This window comes from Aulonocara stuartgranti (assembly GCF_965226115.1).
Source record: "Aulonocara stuartgranti genome assembly, chromosome: 12".
NCBI classification, from domain to species: domain Eukaryota; kingdom Metazoa; phylum Chordata; class Actinopteri; order Cichliformes; family Cichlidae; genus Aulonocara; species Aulonocara stuartgranti.
In genome coordinates this window covers 24,218,625-24,240,200 of record NC_138948.1, presented here as the reverse complement: position 1 = coordinate 24,240,200, position 21,576 = coordinate 24,218,625, and the positions used below count along the sequence as shown (strand labels likewise).

Below are 21,576 nucleotides of genomic sequence, written 5' to 3'. Positions count from 1 at the left end.
TTGGCTTATCCGTTTCAGGGTCGCGGGGGGTGCTGGAGCCTATCCCAGCTGTCACAGGGCGAGAGACGGGGAACACCCTGGACAGGTCGCCAGTCGCAATAATAACAATAACAATAATAATAATAATGTACAATAAACATACACTCATTCTTTTATTTATTAAGTCATTCCTTTGTTCATACCTTTCTTGCACTTAAAAAAATCCATTTTAAGTTACTGCACTCTAAAAAACGATTCATGGGGTTAGTAAGTAAAGCTTAAAATCAATAGCTTTTTCTGCATAAAAAATTAAGTTTGTTGCATGTACACATTGTAATCAGTTGATAACTTAATTTAATGAGTTGGTCGAAATGAAAATAAAGAAAACAGTCTTAGCTCAGTAATATATCGATTTTGAACAGACATTTCTGTGTTAACTTAACATGAAAGTGTATTCAGTTAATACAACTTAAAAATCTCGTAAGCGTCCTTTAAAAGCTGAGTACAAGGCTGACTTGCGCGGACATGCTGCTCTCAGACCACTGATCGAGAGAAACGGAGGCAAAGAGAGAAAGCGGAGAAGCGCCATTTTGTACGGAACGTTATCAAACGTTAAAGCTTTGTGGTGAGTACAATTTTTTGCCTTGTTTTATTCACAGCAGCTAATAACTCTAACTTTAACTCTATCAACACGCACTGCAAGAAATCCTTTTTACACAACACTAAACTCTTCCTCGGCGAGTGGTGGTGATAAGCTAGTAACGTTACACTTCTGGCTAACTTGTGAAGTAATTCGACCGTAACATTAGTCTTTGTTAAGTTTTGTTTTACGGTGGCAGCCAAATGGTGTTAATTGACACTGAGCTTCTGTAGCAGTAGTTTTAACTCTGCAAAGACAGGGTAATACACGTTTTTCTTCTTTCTACTTTGAAATCGTTGCAGCGTTGATGAAGGTTTGACCAGCAAAAGGCTGGACCGTTTTACATTCATGACTAAACAAATGTAGGTTACTGAGTATACATTCGGTTTAACATCGATGCATTTTGATGTTTAAGTCCTAGAGTTATTTTTATGTGAGATTGAAGTTTGTTAATTGAGCCCTAGCTGAAGAACAGCCTGTGTCAAAGTTCAGTCAAAAAACGCGGGCGAGGAAGCGAACGCCATGTTGTAGAAACGCCACAGGAAAGATCTTAAGTAACATTCATAAACTAGTTGTTTTAATGACATTACATTGAGTGTGCATTAGCACATAAAATATAATTTTGCTCTTTTGGGTGTTAACTGCAGATACATAAGCGCAGTTGTATCACTTAAGAAAAAATATCTTTGATTTGGAAACATAAAGCAACTTTTAGGAGAAACTCAACACTAAAAATAATATACATAGTTTTAACTTTTAATGTCATAAGGATTTCCTGTGAGATAATGATTAGACTAAAGACTATAGTTAAAAAAGCGTGAATATTGATTGCGTGTAGTTCGCCAATTTCTTTGCAGTAGTTTACAAGCATTTTTCTTGTTTTTCATCTTGAATATTCAAAAACAATGAATTAAAATTTACTGTAATGCTGATGTAGCACAAGTTGTTTGTACTACAGCCTTCTGAATCACCCAAGTTAAAGTAATTTAAACTGTTTGTTTTTAAAATGAAGTGGATCTGTAAAATTTGCAAATTTGAAACACCAAGAAAGACAGATCTCTTAAAGCATTATAGATTAAGACATGGTCATGGTGGAGAATTTCACCCTTGTCTTTATTGGGAGTGTTATTGCTCATTTAAAACATGGGGCAGCCTGCGAACCCATCTGTCAAGAACTCACTCGACCCGTGAGTCAGTGACACTGTCCACTGTACTGTCATTTAAATGTCCATGTTGTTCTTTAAACACTATCTCCACAGAAAGAGAATACTTTGAGCATATTGGTCGTCATTTAAAGAAACAGGAAACTGTGTCTTGTGTTTTTGAAAATTGTCCTTTCAAAACAAACATTCATGGAACATTTGCCTCTCATAGGAGCCGGAAACACACTCCTCATACACTTGATGACTTCAAGCCTGAGCTTTTGCAGAGGTGTGTCAATCCTCTAAATGCAGGGGATGATCCTGTGGATGAAGACGATACTGAAGGTGCAGTGAGTGAAGACCCTGAAGGTAATGAAATAAGAGAATTGCCGAATTTAATAGAAAAACATGTAGCCCACGTGCTGCTTAAGTTGGAAAGCATATTCAATGTACCACAACGGTGTATTGATGAGTTAGTTGAAGAGCTACACTTTATCTCCTCATCAGCTTCAGGTCCTATTTTAAAAGAGATTTTACAGTCATGCTTAAAAAAGCATAATTGTGAAGTTGATGATTTGATCATCTCTGAGATGGTAACAGACCTATGTGAGTGCAACCCAATTACATTAGCCCTAGGGCATAATGGTCCTCTTTCCACCTCCTACAAAAGAAGAGAATATTTCAAGGAGCATTTTTCCGTGGTGGAACCCATAGAATATATGCTCAGTGCCAGGGAGAAGAGAAGTTTTCAATATGTACCTATTTTGAAGTCTTTGCATGAGGTTTTGAAGAAAAAAGAGATCCAGGATTTGCTCACATCTAGTAATGAAGCAGACAGCAGTTCCGAAAGTCAATACAAATCATTTCAGGATGGCACACATTTTAAAAACAATACATTGCTGTCAGAAAACAATCCAGCTATTTCTCTTATTCTGTATGTGGATGATTTTGAAGTGTGTAATCCACTTGGCACTTCAAGAAAAAAGCACAAAATTACTGCTGTGTATTGGGTTTTAGCAAATGTGCCACCATTGCTCAGATCATCACTAACATCGATATACCTTGCCATTCTCTGCAAGGCTGATGATATCAAAAAGTTTGGCTATAGTGCTGTGTTTGAGCCAATGCTAAAAGATCTTGCCAGCCTTGAAGAAGAAGGACTTTACATTCCTTCATTAGACATTCGAGTCAAAGGTACTGTGTATTGTGTTGTTGCAGATAACCTTGGCGCCCACTCTATCGGAGGATTTGTGGAGAGCTTCTCAAGTACACACGTCTGCAGGTTCTGTCTTGGAGAAAGATCCCAATTCCAAGTAAGTGAAGTTAGAACTGGAGCATTTAAGCCTAGGACAATACAAGAGCACAAGGCTCATGTTCAGACAGCACAGGGACATAATCATTGTTATGGAGTAAAGAGACAGTGCCCACTGACTGAAAGACTAAAACATTTTGATGTTTTATCTGGCTACCCACCTGATTTGCTCCACGACCTCTTTGAAGGTATTGTACCTTTCGAGTTAGCACTGTGCTTAAATGCCTTAATCAAAAAAAAATATTTTGCACTTGATGAACTAAATAAATTGATCAAAGAGTTCCCATACAGATGGGCAGATAAATCTGATTCACCACAAGCAGTTCCACTGGCTTTTGCTACAAGAAAGACTGTCGCTGGAAATGCCCATGAGAATTGGGCTTTGCTTCGCCTCCTTCCCCTGATAGTTGGAGAAAGAATACCAGAGAGTGAACCAACGTGGCTGGTCATCCTGAACCTGAAGGACATAGTTGAACTTGTCCTTTCTCCTGTGCATACAGACCTAACTATTTGTTTCCTTGAAAGCAAGATTTCTGAGCATCGACACAGATTCCTGGAGACTTTCCCTCAGGAAAGACTTATTCCAAAGCATCATTTTCTAGAGCACTACCCACAGCTAATAAAGGCTTTTGGTCCCCTTGTATCTCTTTGGACTATGCGCTTTGAAGCTAAACACAGCTTTTTCAAGCGTGTGGTCAGGCATACCCACAGCTTCCGAAACATTCTGTTGTCTCTTGCAGTGAAGCATCAGTTCATGATTGCACACCATCTACATGGTGGTGCAGTTGTTCCACCATCTCTGCAGGCAACAAAACTGTCAATAGTGGATTTGACTGTGCTGAGGGAAGACATAAAAAAAGCACTGCAAGTAAAATTCCCCAGCGAGTCGTTTGTCCAGATGGCAACTACAGTGTGTTGCAGTGGCACCAGTTACTCCACTGGAATGATCTTGGCACATGGCTCAACAGGTTGCCTTCCAGATTTTGTGGAGTTGATTCAGATAGCTGTTGTCAACGGAAAGGTTTGCTTTATTGTGAAATGTTTAAATGCATGGTATATTGAACATCTTAGAAGCTATGAACTCGAAAACACAAGAAGTGTTAAGGTGATTGAGCTGAGTGAGTTGTCTGACATCTTCCCAATGGCAGCATACACTGTTGCAGGGAAGCGTATTGTTACCCAGAAGCGTTACATTTCTGTCCATGTGTAGTGGTCATTAACAGTTTCTCATTTGTTTGACTTTACACACCAGGCAGTTCTGGGATAAAATGCATAACCAAAAATACTCTTTATAGGTGAGGTCATGATTTCATGAAGAAAACAAAAAGGCTGTTTACATTAACGTATGTATCTCAAACTTAAGTTAATCATTTTCACCTGGCCTTGCACCATCTGATGCGTGAAAGATTTGATTTGCTGGCTAATATGTTTACCTTGTATAAGTGTTTTGTTTTTTACAGTTCAAGTGAGAATGTTATATCTACCATCAGACATTGGACAATAATAATAATAATAATAATAAAAAAGCCTGGAACGCCTTTTAATCTCAGATCATGCCATTTCTTAGAGCAAAAAGAGATGAATCTCTTGACTCCCACTAGTATGCAGAAACAAAAAAGTAAATCTGAGTAGTAGTTGTAAATATGACTGGCATATAACTGAAAATGTTATGGTTGTAGCTTTTATGTGACATGTGACATTACTTTCAGCTACTGTAATTTTGTGATCTTTGTAGTTTTGCATTTATTACATTATGCTTCAATGGAAAAATGGAAAATATTAAGAAGATGAAAAAAGACTCCTGTTATTTTCCATAGAAATAAATGTTTCAAACATTTAGTCAAACTAAAAGCAGGTATATAAATGGGCACTCAGTTTCGCAGTAGTCAATTTTGACAAAAAGCATATATAAAATGTCACAGTGTAATGTGAAAGCTAATGATTAGAGACGTAATCACTACCTTAGTTCCTTTCTGCATGCAAGCTAATATCTCAAAGGTGATGAAAAGTCCTTAGCTTATCAAAGGTAATATTTACCTCTGATACTTAATGTCTTAAGGTTGACACTGGATGTATTCTATAAATCAAACTGAAGCGTGTGGTTTCTCTTACAGACGCTCCAATGTCTCATCAAACCAAACTTAGGATCGTTCTTCAGGACCATGACATTCGCAAACTTGACTTACCTCATGGCCTCCCTGGGACTGTGGGTGAACTTGAGTCCATTGTAAGAGAGACATTTGGGCTTCAAGGGAATTTTACTTTGCATTACAAGGATGCTGATTTTGGAGAGGAATATTTCAGTCTTACCTCAACAAGTGACATCAAGGACAAGGACACAATAAAAGTGGTTAACATTGTTGAACCTCCCACATTTACTCTGAACTTAACTGAAGTGAACACTTCCTTTGAAAGTGAATCAGAAACCTCCATCTATAGCTCAGCAACCTCAGTCAGTACTTCAGTGACCGCCGTCGGTCCTCCCCAAAGCAGTTGCTCATCCGGATCCCAGGATACACTGATTCTATCATCACCTGAACATGGGATTCAGCGATCACAGCGGTGGCCGGCTGAATTTCCTGTACCTCGCTTTGCCTATGACACAGAGCTTTTGCTTGCCTCAGGAAATGAAGCTTTCAAGAAGGATGGAATTCCACTCAACTTTACCTCAATCCTTCCAGACATCCTTGAGAGACTGGCTGAAAGCGTCTTTCAGTATGTTGCCTACCCAACAAGCGCACAGTTTGTGGATGTTGCTGAGGCGCTGATTCAGAAGCATCCTTGCCTTAAAGAACCAGGGTCATATAATGGATGCTATGGATGGCAACAGAGACTAAAATATAAAATGGGCAACTATAGAACCAAGTTGAGAGGGCTTGGATGCCCTGAACTTGATGTGAACTCTCTCAGAAAGAAGCGACTACATGAGAAAGCACCTGCAAAGAATGTCAAAAAGCCAAAAAAGTCAGAAGTGAACTATTTACCTCCTCACCCACAAGGAGAAACGGAAGAAAGTTTGGAATATGGAAGAGTGGAGCTCCTCAGTGAAGTGAGGAAGAGGGACAACTGTCAGATCATCAGTGACAAAATGGCGAAGACATTCTCCATTCGCAGGCAGGAAGTTGTCAATCAAGCACCAAAAATCAATGACCTGAAAGAAAGATGGCCTGCTCTTTTTGATGCAGTTCAGGTAAATATTTTTCCATAAGATAATTTGCAGTATGTATTCTTTTAAAGTAAATTGTATACATTAACATGTTGTGCCTATTTGTGCCTTTTTTTTATACAGATAAACCAAGAATTCAGAAGGATCACCACTGTTAACCTGGAGACAACATTCATGGCAAAGCTGGACCAGTACTCTCAGAAAATAATGTCCTTGCTGTCCTCAAGAGGAGGGGCTGCAAAAATGCGCATTCGGCGCATCCAGAACATGCTGCTAGAGGTATGAATGAATGAAATGTAGTTTATTTCAAATAGGATAATCCACTTTTTTTTTTCCAATAGGTGATATTGAGTCTTAAAAGGTAGCTGTTTACAACTCAACTATGTCAAATTATTGTTTAGAGCTTGAGGCACAAATATCAATTAAAACTATAAATACTTAATAATAAAACAAATTATAGGTGATGTGGATCATGATTGGCAGAGTAATTTGCAAGATTTTCCAGTTTTTCTATTTGTTACCTGGATTTTTCAAGTTCATGAATTGATCATTTCAGAGAAATGGCTCTTTGAAATGATCAATTCATTACTTTGATTATCACTGGAAATCTATAATTGGTACAGTTCAGGCCATATAAAGTCAATCCTTTTTTTTTTTTTTTTTTTTTGGATGTAATTATCAAAAACCCATCCTCCTCGAAGAGCAGTTCGACATTCTTTTTCTTATTCACAGGACGATTCTGTGGAGAGAAGGCGAGAGGTCGCTATCCGTGGCTTAGTGGTGTATCTCAGGGAAAAGGAGGAGGATCTCTTCAAAGAGCAGGTAAATCAGACATGACTATACTTTGTATTAGAGATACGATCTAATCTATTATTAATTGATTTCTAAATTAATCGGCAACTATTTTGATAATTGATTGATCGGTTTGAGTAATTATTTTAGAAAAAGAAGTCCAAATTCTCTGGTTTCAGCTTCATAAATGTGAATGGTTTGGGGTTTCTTTACTCCTCTATGACAGCAAACTGAATATGTTTGACATTTGAGGTCATCATATTGGGCTCTGAGAAACATTGACATTTTTCACCATTTTCTGACATTTTCTGGACCAAACAACTAATCAGATAATCGAGAAAATTGTTAGTTGCAGCCCTATTTTGTGTTACTCTCATGTATAAGTATGATTACTTAAAACATTTATATTGATTCTGACCTACCAGGATGGTGGCGGGGATATTACCAATGAAGTGATGAAGATTGTAACCAGAGGTGCCACAACGTCTGATCCAGCCAGCGCAAGGATCATACTTGAAGGAACAGAAGTCCTAGCAGACCTGGATGTACCCAGAGCCTGTGCCTTGCTAATGGGGCTGATATATGCACTCAACCTCAGCTACCCAAAAGAACTGAAAAACACTTTTGAAGTGTTTCAAAAGATATTCCTCGAGCTGGATGATCTGAAAGCCAGTCCTAAGGTAATGTCACTAAAAAGTAAACTGTTGTACTAAAAAATGTGAAGAGTGAGGCTATCCTCAAATTAAACGGGAAATGTTCCACTGTTGTTTGCAATGTGTTGTGTTACATACTGTACAGTAGGCAGTAGGTGTAAAGTTGAGCGTTGAGCATTAAGTACACCTAGTTCAAAATAATGCACTTTAAAAGGATAGCTCGGGTCTTTTGAAGTGAGGCTGTATGAGGTACATACGTATAGTGAGTGTATTACACACAGTAGATGGCAGTCAGTAAGCTCCACCTACGGAGAAGCAGACGGGGCCACCGGCACGCAAGATGAGCCTCCATCCTAATAAAACTGATGTCAGTTTTAAATGTACATTATATCAAGAATATGTTTACTGCTTTATTTTGCTATCAGACAGCCTTTTCTGTGGGGAAAGAGAAGTTCTACTGCTTGTTGTTTCAATCGCTCTGGCCCACCAGCGTCCATGGACAAAAACAGCAATTTTACCTGACAGCACACAGGAGTTGCTGGTCTCCTGCTGCCTTGATCAGTAAGTGTAATTGTGTTATTTGGTGACTTTGGTGTTAGTTCGGGTTAGTTCAGATTTACCAAAGTCACACAAACAAACTGAGCCTATCGTGCGTGTCGGTGGCAGGAATGTGCTGACTGCTGTCTACTGTGTGTAATATACTCACAATGTACTTCATACTTAAAAAAAACCTAAACTATCACTTTAACACAAACAAACAAATCAGAGCATGACTGTCAAAATGTTCAGTCTTTTTGAGACAGATTTACAGGGGTGTTTTATGTCATTTATTTTATGGAGGCAACAATTTTGTCTGCTATTGAAATGTCAATGAGTCTGGAATGGTGGACTGGTGTTCTAATAAACAGTTTGATCATAAAACTGGAATTTCAATGTGTAATTTATTGTATAATTGTAAGTTATAAGTTATTGTAAGTTATTAGTACTCAAAAAAATTAAGGTAACAATTTGCATGGATATTTCTGAGTAGAATAAAAGTAAAAAAATAAGTTTTAATAACTAAATGGAGTAATTTTTAAACAATTAAAATTAAGTTGGTTCAACTTAATTAAGCTTGTAGAGGACAAAGCAAATCATGTTGTTTGTACGTAAGGAACAGAGTTTGCCTAACTAGAGAACTCTTGTGGCATTTACGCTATAGTGGCTAAGCTGAAGTAACTTAAAAAGATCCATGCAAATTGTTACCTTAATTTTTTTAAGTTAAGCCAGCAGATCTTTTTTTAGAGTGTGTGTTGTGTTTTGTTGTGTTTAGTTGTGTTTAGTTGTGCGCAGTGCAGACGTGGGACAGTTTCCAATTTCGTTGTACTGTTGTACTAGGTATGAATGTGCAAGGACAATAAAGAGTTATCTTATCTTATCTTTTGTAGTTCATTCCATCTATCCATCTATCCATTGGTCTTTAACCAGTGACTTGAATACATCTACGAGTTTCGGCTTATTTCAGCTGTTCAACATATAAAATGCAGTAACTGGCAAATAGTGGATGTTTCTTCGTGGTAACCTTGAAATCACAGCACCCCCCCACCCCTCCTCTCCACATTTAAAATCCCAGTTTACGGTGACCGACAGGAGGCAACAGGTGTCTCAGATTTTGTAAATAAGATTGCTCAGTTTCATACAGGAAATCTTTCTGTTGACCACAGTCTCTCTTTTTTTTTCAAAATAAAAGCCCTGGAATAATTTTAGGAATTGAACAGAATTATTTAAACTCTTTCTTTTTCTCTGTAGTAGTTCCCAATTACTTAATGGATATCGTATATACCATATTTTCAATATTTTGTTTTTTGTTTTTTTCCCCAAACATTCAACCTTTAATAGCAAGCAACATTCAGGTCCAGCCTCAAAAAGTTGATTCTGTGCATCTGGCGGTAACTTTTTCAGTAGGAGAGACAGTAAAAACATACAAGAGACAATGTCTGGCTGTAGCAACAATTCCACCACAATTTCTACAGAAATTAGTTAACAGTTAATAAACTACCCAAGATGAACTTTGGTGGAATAAAGATCTTGAGTGGCATCAGTAAACTGCTGTTTATTTCCCCCCTATAGATCACATTCATCCAGTTCAGTTTAAATCCACATTTTTCTTTCCTGGTACCAGTTTGAGTTTGAGTACCACTCCTCAAGAAGACGACTGCATGTCCGAACACTCAATGCATAGCCTAGAAAAGTTTGCTCAAATTTTATCTTTAATCGAAATTCATCTAAATTCTGTTAATCCCAAAAATAGATACCGGATATGATCGGCAATTATAATAAAGTTTCCAAAGCTGACTACTACAAGTATATTATCCAAATCCCCTCTTTGTGAAAGTACAGCAAGTACTCACATCTCCAGTTGCGTATAATCAGAACAGTGAGACAATTTTTTGCACTCAGAGTTGCTGCAAACGTAAATGTTATTTGCATGTCCCAGAAAATTAACCACATATTATCGTTAGTAATGTTGCTCTGGTTGTTGGACTTTTCAAGCACAGAGAAACTGTGGTGGTGGCAGTCAGGCTGTGTGTAGTCATTTCAAGCAACTAGCGCACCCTGGTGCCTCTGATAGCCTTTTTCAATGTCAGCAATTTTCTGAGTGATCCTCAGTGTACGAAAATGATCTTATATCTTGTAACTACTGTATGAGTTTACATAGACTCTGCCTGAAAGACTCCTTCATTCCTGAATGGAAACATCAATGCAAGGCTGGTTTCAGTTTCACTCAGTGTAAGGAGACCCCATCTCTTCTTTCAGCTGCTATCAACCTCCTATTTTGCTGTATGATGAATTAGGGGTATTTATGGTAAACTGTACTGAGCTACCTTCTTATATTACAGTTAGAGGACATGTGGTGGAAGCAATGAGAAAGGCTTTGATTTTAAACACGAGCAGTCACAGAAACCCAGGGAGAGCATTGCTTCAAGCCTCTGGAGAAAACTGCAGCAGTAATTTACTCATCAAACTGGACACCCTGAAATACCCAAGGTGTTAAACAATTGAAAGTTGACATTGAGATTTTGCCCCTCTCTGCTTTTGAAGTTCAGGTTTCTTGGTTTGTCAGCTTGTTTGTCAAAATATCACCTGAAGCTGAGCACATTTTAAAAGTTCTTCTTACCTTTTCTGAAGAAACAAAAACAACACATTTCTTACTGAAAGAACAAATCCAACAAGTATGACATAAAACAAGGCAAGCAGCAAATCTCCGTGGCATGATGATCACTGACACATCTTGTGTGTAAAACAAGATATATCGCTTATTTTGTTTTGTCTTGTTTACTACACCTTTATTACATCTTTTAATGCCCCACTGTACACATGCTGCACAATGATGGAGTAAAAATCTATGAATATTAACTTTTGCACTGCAGGTAGTCAATAAGGTCTGTGAATGAATTAAACTTCCACACAGGACAGAATAATTCACGTTCATTATTCAAACATCTGACATAAGTGAGTCCCTTTAGGATTAAATAAATTAATGATTCGTTGTGGCTTAAGCTGCGATTTTATTGCGTTACATAAAACTATTTGAATTCTTTTCTCTATTGATTAGCTGACTTATTTTACTGGATCTGGAAGATTTTATACCAGACATGCCTAATAAGTAAGTCAGAATGAGTTAACTCCTAATCTGTTAGCTCAAAGCTCAAACATGTTGGCATATTGACTTTTAGAAAGTATACATTCATTTCTGTTGTGCAAATCTGGACCAGAGGAAACTGCGCAGGAGCGCACGTGAGGTGTTCCTTCTGTTGAAGAAAGCCCTTTAAAAACTTAAAAAACTGTCACAGATCAGCGCCCCACTGTGGCTCACTGACTCACGACTTTCCTCTGGACTGTGGGTGTTTTGTTGCCGTTTTATTAATTGTGTTACTTTTCATTTTGCTATATTTTCCTGGTTTCTTTTACTCATGAAAACCATCGAACTAAAAAAAAACTATCAGGTTCTGAACAAATGTTAGTACCACATAAGTCTAAGTAACTAATCTAATAACTTCTCAGGAGCTTTTAGCACTTGTTTAAGAGAAAATATTTTAAGGGTGGTTTTAAAACTGGCGGACACACTTCAAAATGAATTAGCTCTTAACTTGCAAACACAGTCCTCTATTCATCCAGGTAAAGGTCTCATTGAGGATAAAAATACCTTCTGTCAGGGTCCTGACCAGGAAGGCAGAGTTATCTTTGTTTTAACTCGCGGCACACAGCACCCTGATATGGCAAGCCCTGAAGACCATCGAGTTCTCTGTATTTGTGCTTTACAATTGAACATGTTCGTCTGTTAGAACCCCACTTGTTCTATAATATTAAAGGGCCCTCTAAATACTCTCAAAAGCACCCATCCCCGCAAATGCCCCCTAGGCTATATATCTGTGGCAGTGGACAGGCCGTGTCTATCCGTGTTCCTGTGTCTGTGGAAGCACGTCTCAGCCTTCAGTCAAGCATTGCAGGCTGGCGCCGCTGCCTCTCCACTTCCACAACATCAGGTGTAATGTTACTGTTTGTTGTGGCCTGAGAACACTAATAACATGGCTTGAAAACAATGTTGACGGTAAAGCTGGTCAACATCACCCGACATCACTCAACCCCCGAGGACCTGCACGCTGATTAAGCGGCTCAGCTCACAAAGAACGAGGACTGGCGAGACTCTGAATAAGTGCCTCCCATTTTAAAACAGAGTAATTAGGCTGCGATGGTTTCCCTTGATTGGCTATTATAGTTTTCCTATAGCAGCTTAACTTTATCTATCTATCTATCTATCTATCTATCTATCTATCTATCTATCTATCTATCTATCTATCTATCTATCTATCTATCTATCTATCTATCTATCTATCTATCTATCTATCTATCTATCTAAACAAAAACAAAAAAGCGATTGCAGGTATTTAAACTGCTACAAATCATTTGCAGGTATATGTTCTGTCAATCATGTCTCAAACAGAGACGTTTTCAAACATTTCTGGAGAGATCCTAACAATAAAGATATTTTAACTGGGCAAAAAAGACCATGTTGATTGTCATATATAACACAGAAACAGAGAGATACTAGCAAAACAGCTCATTTTTTATTTTATATATAAGCCTTTCGTAAACCACGTTTACTGGAGCCTCATTTCCAGCTTGAACAAAGATATTAGTCATAAAAACCCGCATAGAAACATCAGCAATCACAATATTTTGTGCACAATGAACTAATTAGCGCATACTTTCCGCAACTCCAGGAGTTTTGCGGTAGGCCGCGTGCTTACTGATACATGCGCTCACCAAAAGTCTCATTTCTTAATTAAACTCGGGAATTGCACCTTTGTTTCGCAGGGAGAGAAGGGCGGACATGATGAAAGGTGTCTCTGTAAGGTGAGAAGGAAAGCTGGGGCTTCAGGGTAGTGTGAGCAGGCTGTGGGTGTTGGTCATTTGGTCAAAAAGGGGATGATGTTGACTATCTACCTTGCTCATTAGCTTGGACCATTGAATGATTCAAATCAGGCCCTCACTCACCAGTCAGTTAACACATCTCTCTGGCTTCATCAGCAGCAGCTCGAGCTCATCGAGGATCAAATCTAAGCACTGAAATGGAAGGCATGCATCCCAGTTTGACGACCTCGACACCATTTTCCGTGAAGGATATCTTGAGGATGGAGCACCACCACGACTATGAGCATGATTTTCTAACGGCTGACCAGGTTGTGCCCTTGCATCATCAGCACGTGCACGCTGCGCCCCAGAACAGAGACTTTTATGAATGCCACTCGGAGCCGCGCGCCTCGGAGATACTTGACAAACTCGATACTCACAACCCGGGAGCAGAAGAGGAGATACACGAGCAAGGTGATGTGACACGATGGACAACAAAGTAAGATTCAATTCAGGAGCCGCTGGTTGTGGATTTAGGCAGCTCCACAAAAACACGATACAGGACGCGTTAATGAGACGGGGCCCGAATGAAACAGTTTCATTTCCCCTTTAGATCTTAGTCTGATAACCTAAACAGACCACAAGAATCTCACTGAACCAGTGAGAAATGTTTCCCTAAAGTAATCAGCACCTAAATTAATAAATTAAAAAAAAATTCTGACAATTTTCTGCAAACTGCAGACTTCAAGATCAAAATGTGAGCTAAACAAAATTTTTTAATGTTGTCAATGTTTGCAGTTTTGTAAATTTTGCCTTTAAAATCTCAGAAATAATCAAATTAGTTGTTTGGTTTTTTTTACTACAATTTTCCACTTCATTTAAGCTTTATTCTTAAAAGTGTTGCACATTCCGAACAATTACAAATGATTTGGAAAATTTTAGGCAGTAAACAGGTCATGGTGTCAGAACGTGACTGTGTTTTTGTTTTGTGGTGCAGAGATGAGCGGGTTCGACAGTCCATCTGATTGTGACAAACCCCCCCAGAGGCCCAGCGTGCGCAGGAAGCCCCGGGTCCTCTTCTCCCAGTCTCAAGTGTCCGAACTAGAGAGGCGTTTCAGACAGCAGCGCTACCTGTCCGCCCCGGAGAGAGAGCACCTGGCCCACGTGCTCCAGCTCACTTCCACCCAGGTGAAAATCTGGTTCCAGAACCGCAGGTACAAATGTAAACGTCAGAGGCAGGACAAATCTCTGGAGCTGGCGGGTTATCTGCCTGCACCCAGGAGGGTCGCGGTTCCCGTGCTGGTGCGGGACGGGAAGCTGTGCGGTGCCGGTTCCCATTCAGCGCCTTACAATGTAACACTTGGACATTATAACCCCGCGCTTGGATACGGAAACAGCAGCATGTACGGCTGCAGTTATCACAGCGCGTCACCTTCTGCTGCACAGATGTCCAACAGCAAGCTAAATGATTTAACAGGAAACACCGAGACGCACTTCGGCCACGGGCCGTTTCAGGCCTCTCTACACGGTATAAGAGGCTGGTGATAAAGGGACTAAACGGCTGTATAGCAGGAACCACTGAGACATTTCAGTATCAAATGTATATTGTATAGTTGGTGTGGGGTCGTATTGTAATTTCCCGTTGTTCAAAAAGTTTCTGATGAATCGATTATGAAGAATAAACGCTTTAATATTCAATTATACTTTTCTGTGTCTAGACGCAAATTCTGAATTAGGGCAATCCGGGGTTGGTTGATACACTTTTTGCTCTTGCTGATGTTTGGATTACTTTCAATAATGAGTCATGAATCGAACAAAAACTAATGAAGCATCAACGACACTCTGTGACAACCAGCCCTGTAACGGGGTTGGTTATCAGTGGGTTTCAGTAAAAAATGGCGATTAAAAAAAGCACAACTTTTTATTCTATTTAGATAAATATATCAATGTATCAAAATTTAGAAATGAAATTTTAAACCGTTTTTCCATTTAAGCCATGAATCTGAACCAGTCACAGTTATTATTTATTATAGTTAATATTCTTCATTCTTACAGTGTTTTTATACAAAAACAACTGAGAATAAATGTCATATTTTTTCGAACTCATGTATCACTTTAAAAACGGGTTTTGCAACAGGTAAACTGAGCGAGTCAGCGCAAACACGATAAAAATGAACCACATTATTATCTTTCTGACTCTGAACTGCTCTCCATTATAAGTCTTGGTCATGCTCGATCGCCTAGATAAGGAAGGTTTCCGGGATCTCTCTTCTAAGGTTGCTAGTTTTAATGTGGGAACCCTTTACTGCAATCAGAATCACACGAGTCAAATGCGCACTCCTGGATCGCCTGAGATAATCTGTGTGAGATCAGTTTTGACAACAGCACACGGAAGCCTCATTGGTGCTAAGAACTGATTCCCAGTGTGATTTTTATGTGTAATATCTTTACTTAAAATTACTTGTATTTGTAAACAGACCTCATTGAGCAGGATTTACAAAAGGTCTATATATGCAATTTAAAAATCACCTGTTTTTCAAGCATCTTTATGACTGTGTCTTATTGCACCTATACATTATAACCAATCCGGTCCTTTTTGACCACGTAAAATATGTTTACAGAACTATTGTTATATTTATTGCAATTTCTTCTTCTTGGCGAGATTACTCTTAGAGATTTTTTATGTCAACTTTTTATCTGGATAAATAAAGTTTTTAAAAGTCACTTTGCCAAAAACTGATTGCGGTTTCTACTTTGTGACAGGAATGTTGTTTGTGACTCAAGGTGGCTTGATGTCATTCACTAGTGATACATTCGAGATATATTTCACATATTACATGGCAAAAGTTATTTATAGCAGTTTAAATACGACCAATCACTTTTTGGCAAACACAAAAATTCCAAATATTTTGATTTAGTTACCACAGTAAAAAACGGATTCAAATCAAAGTGATTACTTTTGGCTTTTCTTCATAAGTGTGCATTTTTAAAACGACTAATGTTGCGTGAGCTTTTCATAAAATTCCACAAATTGACCGGTGCAAAACGATCGCGTGAAATACCCACAGTGCCCCATGCGTCCTCTACCTCCATGTAGTCTATAAACATGTGATGACTTCATATAAAGTGAGCTTTAAAAATATCATTACTGTACTATATTGCTTTTCATCAAATTATTCCTTTTTTATTTCTCCGTAGCTTTTGAGTGAAGCTTTTAAAATAAATAAAACAAAGGAGAAGCTTTTTTGAAAATTATATAAATTTGTAAGACTTTGTCACCCAGTTTTCCAGGAGGAGCTCAAAAAACGACAGCATACCTTATTAGGAACCTTTAAGTGTAACTGGTTGTGGCGTTGTCGTTTGCCAGGTTTATCAAAGAGAGCCATCAAACAGCTAATGGATGAAGTGACATCTGACCTCTATCAAAACTCAGCTCCTTATTGCCCCATTCACAAATCCGCTGATAAGGCCGGAGAGCTTGTCCTGTCCCGGGGCTCTGCTTGGTAAACAAACCCGCAGACAGAGTGGCTCTTTAACTTCTTCAAACTTTCAATCAAGCGGGAAACAGTTCCAGTCTGACGTGTCGTGTATCGACGAGCCACAGCCAGGTGAGCGCCAATCAAACTTCAAAACACAGATTTCTGTAAAATAAAATTCAGTTATTTTTTATCATTAAAACGGTCCCTTTATATCTCCACAACAACAAAGCGTGGCATTAATTTAAAATTATAAAACCATAAAATCAAATAAATCAGAGATACACATCAGCGCGACTCGTTTCCCGTCAAAATCACTTGATTGGGGGGAAAATACGTTTGTGTAATTTTTTTATTGGGCGTGAACGCAGAGAATAAACACCTCTCAGAGAAGAGTCACGGGCTGAAGGAGCATCTCTGCACAGATAAGGATGAAGCTGTAGACAGAGAGGAGACCAAGAGAGATCAGATAATGACCCTGTGTGTGTGTGTGTGTGTGTGTGTGTGTGTGTGTGTGTGTGTGTGTGTGTGTAAGTAAGGGTTTTTCAGAAGTTATGTTTATAGTGTATGACTTTAAAATGTAACTTTAAAAATATATATAGATCTTATTCTTATTCTTAATACATTACATTATAGATCACGTGTAGCCATAACCTTTGGTGTGAACTATTTCAATTTTAATTTAGAAGCATAAAGAAAAGCCTTAAAATGACGTAACCCGGTGATCTCATGACACAGTAACTGTCTTTCAACTGAAGTAATTGGTTACTGCAATCAGTGAAAAGGTCCTCTGTCACTCATGACAGATAAAGATTTTTTTTAAATGACATTCAGCAACATCTCACTAATGAATAGTCAAATCTGTGTCTTTTCAGGGAGGAAAACTGTGAGCTCATGCGCAGTAGCTCTGTTTTGAAAAGGTGGAGAGGGAGTTTTTCTTTTCTCCTCGTCCACATAAAAGGTGCTTGATTACACTGCTTGTGATGAGGGGCAGTTTAAATAGAGAATGACGTGAGTCTGACCATCGCTTGAAGAGACATTATGGTTTCCAAAATCCACAAAGGGTTTAAGTCATGCTGTGGTTAGAAAGAAAGACGCGTCCCTGACTATGTCAGAGACTTCAAATGTCAGTGTGATGATGAAATGATGAACTGTTGTATATGATTGTGCAGGAGCTCATCCACATTGCAACAACTCGCCTAAACAAAATAAGAAACTGTTGATTTTTGTAGCTGAGCTGGTTGTAGACGAAATAACAGTCCATGGTACATAATCCCTTTCTTTTAAAGTAGCTGTGAGATTGGCTTCAAAGCTCCCTCTGGTGGAAAACACTAGAATTGCATTTACAAAACTATCTCACACAGACCAAAGATAAGTTACTTTAATTTTCCCCTCACTGAATTTGGAGAAGAAAAAAATGGTTCACAGTTACTAAATTCAGAGTAATTGTTTCTTTATCATTTAGTTTTTGTACAAACTTTAAACTGACCTGTTTCCTCTGATGACATATTGGTTATGTCGCACACTTTACAAAGATGATTCTTGTGCAACAGCCAGGCGTAGGGATACTGTATAAAACAACTCTGATGCTGAGAAGATAAGAAGACAGAATGCTGACAAATATGCTGCTGCGACAAGTCCTCGCAGTCACCCTCTCAGACAATGAAACAGCAGGAAAATAACAGAAGGTTGATGGCACGTTTGGTGGCTCAAAGAAAACATCGTCACCACTGCACCGGGGAGGACAAATGCCTTTCCAGGCTGAAAGGTCAGCAGCTCTCTTATGCTACCTCTGATGCACATCTAGATAACTATGCCACGACTGTCTAGGACAGAGTGATTGTAGAGGAAATGCCATTGTTTGGAGCAATCATGCCGATTGTCACAGAATAAGGGTGGTGGATGACTGCACAGAGTCTTAAAAGAACCACTTCAGTCGTAGGACTTCCCCTCCTCACACAGCCCAGGTGCTCGCTGTCATTGCTGACCTTGTTTTTGCTTATGTCATCAGACAGGTACGTGAGTTTTGTTATTCTGCAAAACATCCTTTTAACCACAATCAAACGTTTTTTAGATGGTGAAATAAAAGTGACATATGCCTCAAATAAATGCAATGTATGCATTTCTAGTAGAAAGTCATTTTGCACACAGCTGTGGTTTTGCTTGATTCCACGTTCAGTACAGTATGATCCAAAAATAAACGTAAGGAGTTTTATGGGGTAACAAACAATGTCTAGACAAAAGTGGGATTTTCTGTGCTTACAGTTCAACATACTTTAACAGGCAGACAGTCGCATGCAAAGATTTCACGGTGAGACATATCAAGCATTTAATCTTAATACGCTGTTGACAAGACAGCAGGTAATGCAAACGAGGAACCTTAAGAGATTACACACAGATAGCTTTCATAAATGATTATCCACAACACAGGAAAGAACATGGCAGACATGACTTAGTCTGGGGATAATATATATATATATATATATATATATATATATATATATATATATATATATATATATATATATATATATATATATATAACATATAATGCTGGATATTGATACATAGTGTATAATGCATACAAGGATGCAGTTTAAGTGCTGCTGATAATAGTAGCAGTCATCAGTGTGATGTAAGTGTGTATTTGGTGAAGAGAAGCTGGTGGCGTCAGCGCCATCAGGGGCCACGGAGAGGGCTGTGTCTGTCATACCAACATTCACGCATTTCCAAAGGAAGCATGAAATCCCAGAGCAACTCCGACAACGCCTGTAAACATCTTAGTAGACGGAGAAAGGTCAGACCGGACCGCAGAGAACAACAAATAAACAGCCGTCAAACAATGAGCGTGTCCATTCAGGAGCCGGCCTAAATGTGTCCAAGTCATTAGTGCTTCAGGAGGCATGACCACCCACTCTGACCCCAGCCACCGGCCCCACCCACCCCCGCTACTGGTACATTTGTCTCACTGAAGCCGCTGTGTTACAATACTGAGCTGATGGAGGGCTCAAATTCGAGACTTTTTAGTGTGTCTGGAGCAGGTAGCTCCGTCCCTCCTTGTGGACTCAAACTTCCTCCACAGAAAGACTAAACACACTTTGTGAACATGCACTGCTTGCTTTTCTGATACTAGTTTATTAGCTAATTTTGGATGTCACTCAGTTCTCTCTGTTAGGAATAGATCATAGCTAAAAAAGTACATTGCCAACATGCACCCATTATATTTTCTTGTACAGAAATGAGTTTCTAATCATTTTGTTTGAGTTTAGATCACATATTCGACACCTTTCTGCACATGTGTATAAGTAGAACCACATCAGACTGTTTTTCATTTAAACATAAAAGCATGCATAAGGACAGCTATAAATATATAAATTCATCTTTTTACAATCAGTCTAAAGTTTTAAAATCTTTCTCTATACAGATCACTTCTAAAATAAAAAAAAGGATCAGTACTTCCTTTTGAATGTTTCAGTATTTTTATGGACTTGATACATTGCAGCAGAGCTGAGTAGGAAACTTGAATGAAAGTTAGTGAAAGTAGAAGTAAACTTTAGCCGTCCCGTCTCCTTAACGCGTCAGTGCAATCTGAGCCCGCCCCTGCTATTGTATAAATTCAGACTGTGTAAGTGTGTGAGGACTCACAGTGCTTCAGCCACTTCTCCCACTGCGCCTCTGATGCACCGAGAGTCCTCGGATTTTTTTTTATTACTGGCTGGAAATGTCTGACTCGGCCAAACCTCTGACTTCCTTCCTCATCGAGGACATCCTCTCCAACAAAGACAGTGCGCGATTCAATGATAAATGCTGCTCGCAGAAGGAGGAAAGATGTTCGCAGTGGAATGAAGAATCAGGAAAGTTTTCACCACAGCTCTGTCTTCAGGAAACAGCCTTTGGATTACAGACAGGTGAGCGTCTGCAGGCTTTCAACAGCAGGTTTACTGCGCTTAGATAAAGTGACCAAATCAGTTTGATGTGTGTTGTTTACTATGAAGAATGTGCAGAATGGTGCAGTGTAACAACAAAAGACTTGCTTTAAAATTTTATTTGTAATGGCAGCTGTTTATCTTACAATGATCACAAACCAGTTCACAAAGCCTGCTGTAAACCAGTTTACCTGTTTAATGACTGGATCTCATCTGTGCTTCACAGAATCTCTGAACACATCATGCCCCAGCTCCTCAGAGTCAACTTTGCCCTCCCCTGGAAAGCAGAAGCGCTCCAGAGCTGCGTTTACACACCTCCAAGTGCTCGAACTGGAGAAGAAATTTAATCACCAGAAATACCTGTCGGCCCCAGAGAGAGCTCAGCTGGCCAGAACCTTAAGACTAACTGAGACCCAGGTGAAAATCTGGTTTCAGAACAGGAGGTACAAAACGAAGCGGAAGCAGCAGACATCAGAGTTTTGTAAGGATTTGTACAATGCAGAAGGACTGGGTCTGAAAGAGGATTTGGTCAGATCATCACTGATTACTTCCTTCTACAAAGCCTACCAATACAGACCCTACCTGTGGGACTACAGTGGCCCCTGGGGCCCAGTGTTATGGTGAAAATAAATGTATAACCCTAAAGTTTATCATCTACAAGCTTCTAAAATCTATGTTTACTGTCACAACTGATTCTTTGTCAGATTTGGAACATGGTGTTTGCTCATGTGTTGACTTTATCCATCTTGTGGAGTGATTTCGCTCATGAAAATGTGCTATCATACAAATCTTGCTGTATGGATATGACATGGATTTGCACAGCCAACTTGTGACATTGTTGATTAATAAATTATTAATAAATTAATGCTTATACATTTAACCTTTGTTAAGAGTGCTTTAAAATTTCGAGCATTTGAATGAAGTTAAACTGTGATAAAATTGCAGTTGGTGTCAATGAAGGCGAAAGAATGAGACCCGATTTCTTCAAGGAGCTGATGCCCTGATTGCAGGAAGATAAACTGCTCTTTCTAGAGACAGCACCACACGGAAAACGAGAGGAAACGAAACAGTAAGAGAGTCAGCTGACATCAGCTGA

At 39.0% G+C, this 21,576-nt stretch overlaps 3 protein-coding genes across 3 annotated transcripts; all 3 read left to right on the top strand.

Moving 5' to 3' along the window:
* Window positions 1-275: 275 nt before the first annotated feature.
* LOC309718640 (uncharacterized protein) lies at window positions 276-8,722 on the top strand. Its single transcript, XM_082554083.1, has 5 exons — window positions 276-604; window positions 6,188-6,263; window positions 6,363-6,518; window positions 6,972-7,061; window positions 7,457-8,722. The coding sequence occupies exons 3-5, from the start codon at window positions 6,414-6,416 to the stop codon at window positions 7,742-7,744; spliced, it is 483 nt and encodes a 160-aa protein (XP_082410209.1). The 5' UTR covers window positions 276-604; window positions 6,188-6,263; window positions 6,363-6,413; the 3' UTR covers window positions 7,745-8,722.
* A 4,234-nt stretch (window positions 8,723-12,956) lies between these two features.
* On the top strand, window positions 12,957-14,623 carry nkx2.7 (NK2 transcription factor related 7; the record flags this gene model as incomplete). Its single annotated transcript, XM_082555713.1, has 3 exons — window positions 12,957-13,081; window positions 13,256-13,552; window positions 14,076-14,623. Exons 2-3 carry the CDS (start codon window positions 13,297-13,299, stop codon window positions 14,621-14,623), a joined length of 804 nt encoding a protein of 267 aa, XP_082411839.1. The 5' UTR covers window positions 12,957-13,081; window positions 13,256-13,296.
* Window positions 14,624-20,214: 5,591 nt separating this feature from the next.
* nkx3-1 (NK3 homeobox 1) lies at window positions 20,215-21,306 on the top strand. The gene is made up of 2 exons (XM_082555376.1): window positions 20,215-20,462; window positions 20,707-21,306. The coding sequence occupies exons 1-2, from the start codon at window positions 20,276-20,278 to the stop codon at window positions 21,102-21,104; spliced, it is 585 nt and encodes a 194-aa protein (XP_082411502.1). The 5' UTR covers window positions 20,215-20,275; the 3' UTR covers window positions 21,105-21,306.
* The last annotated feature ends 270 nt before the right edge of the window (window positions 21,307-21,576 follow it).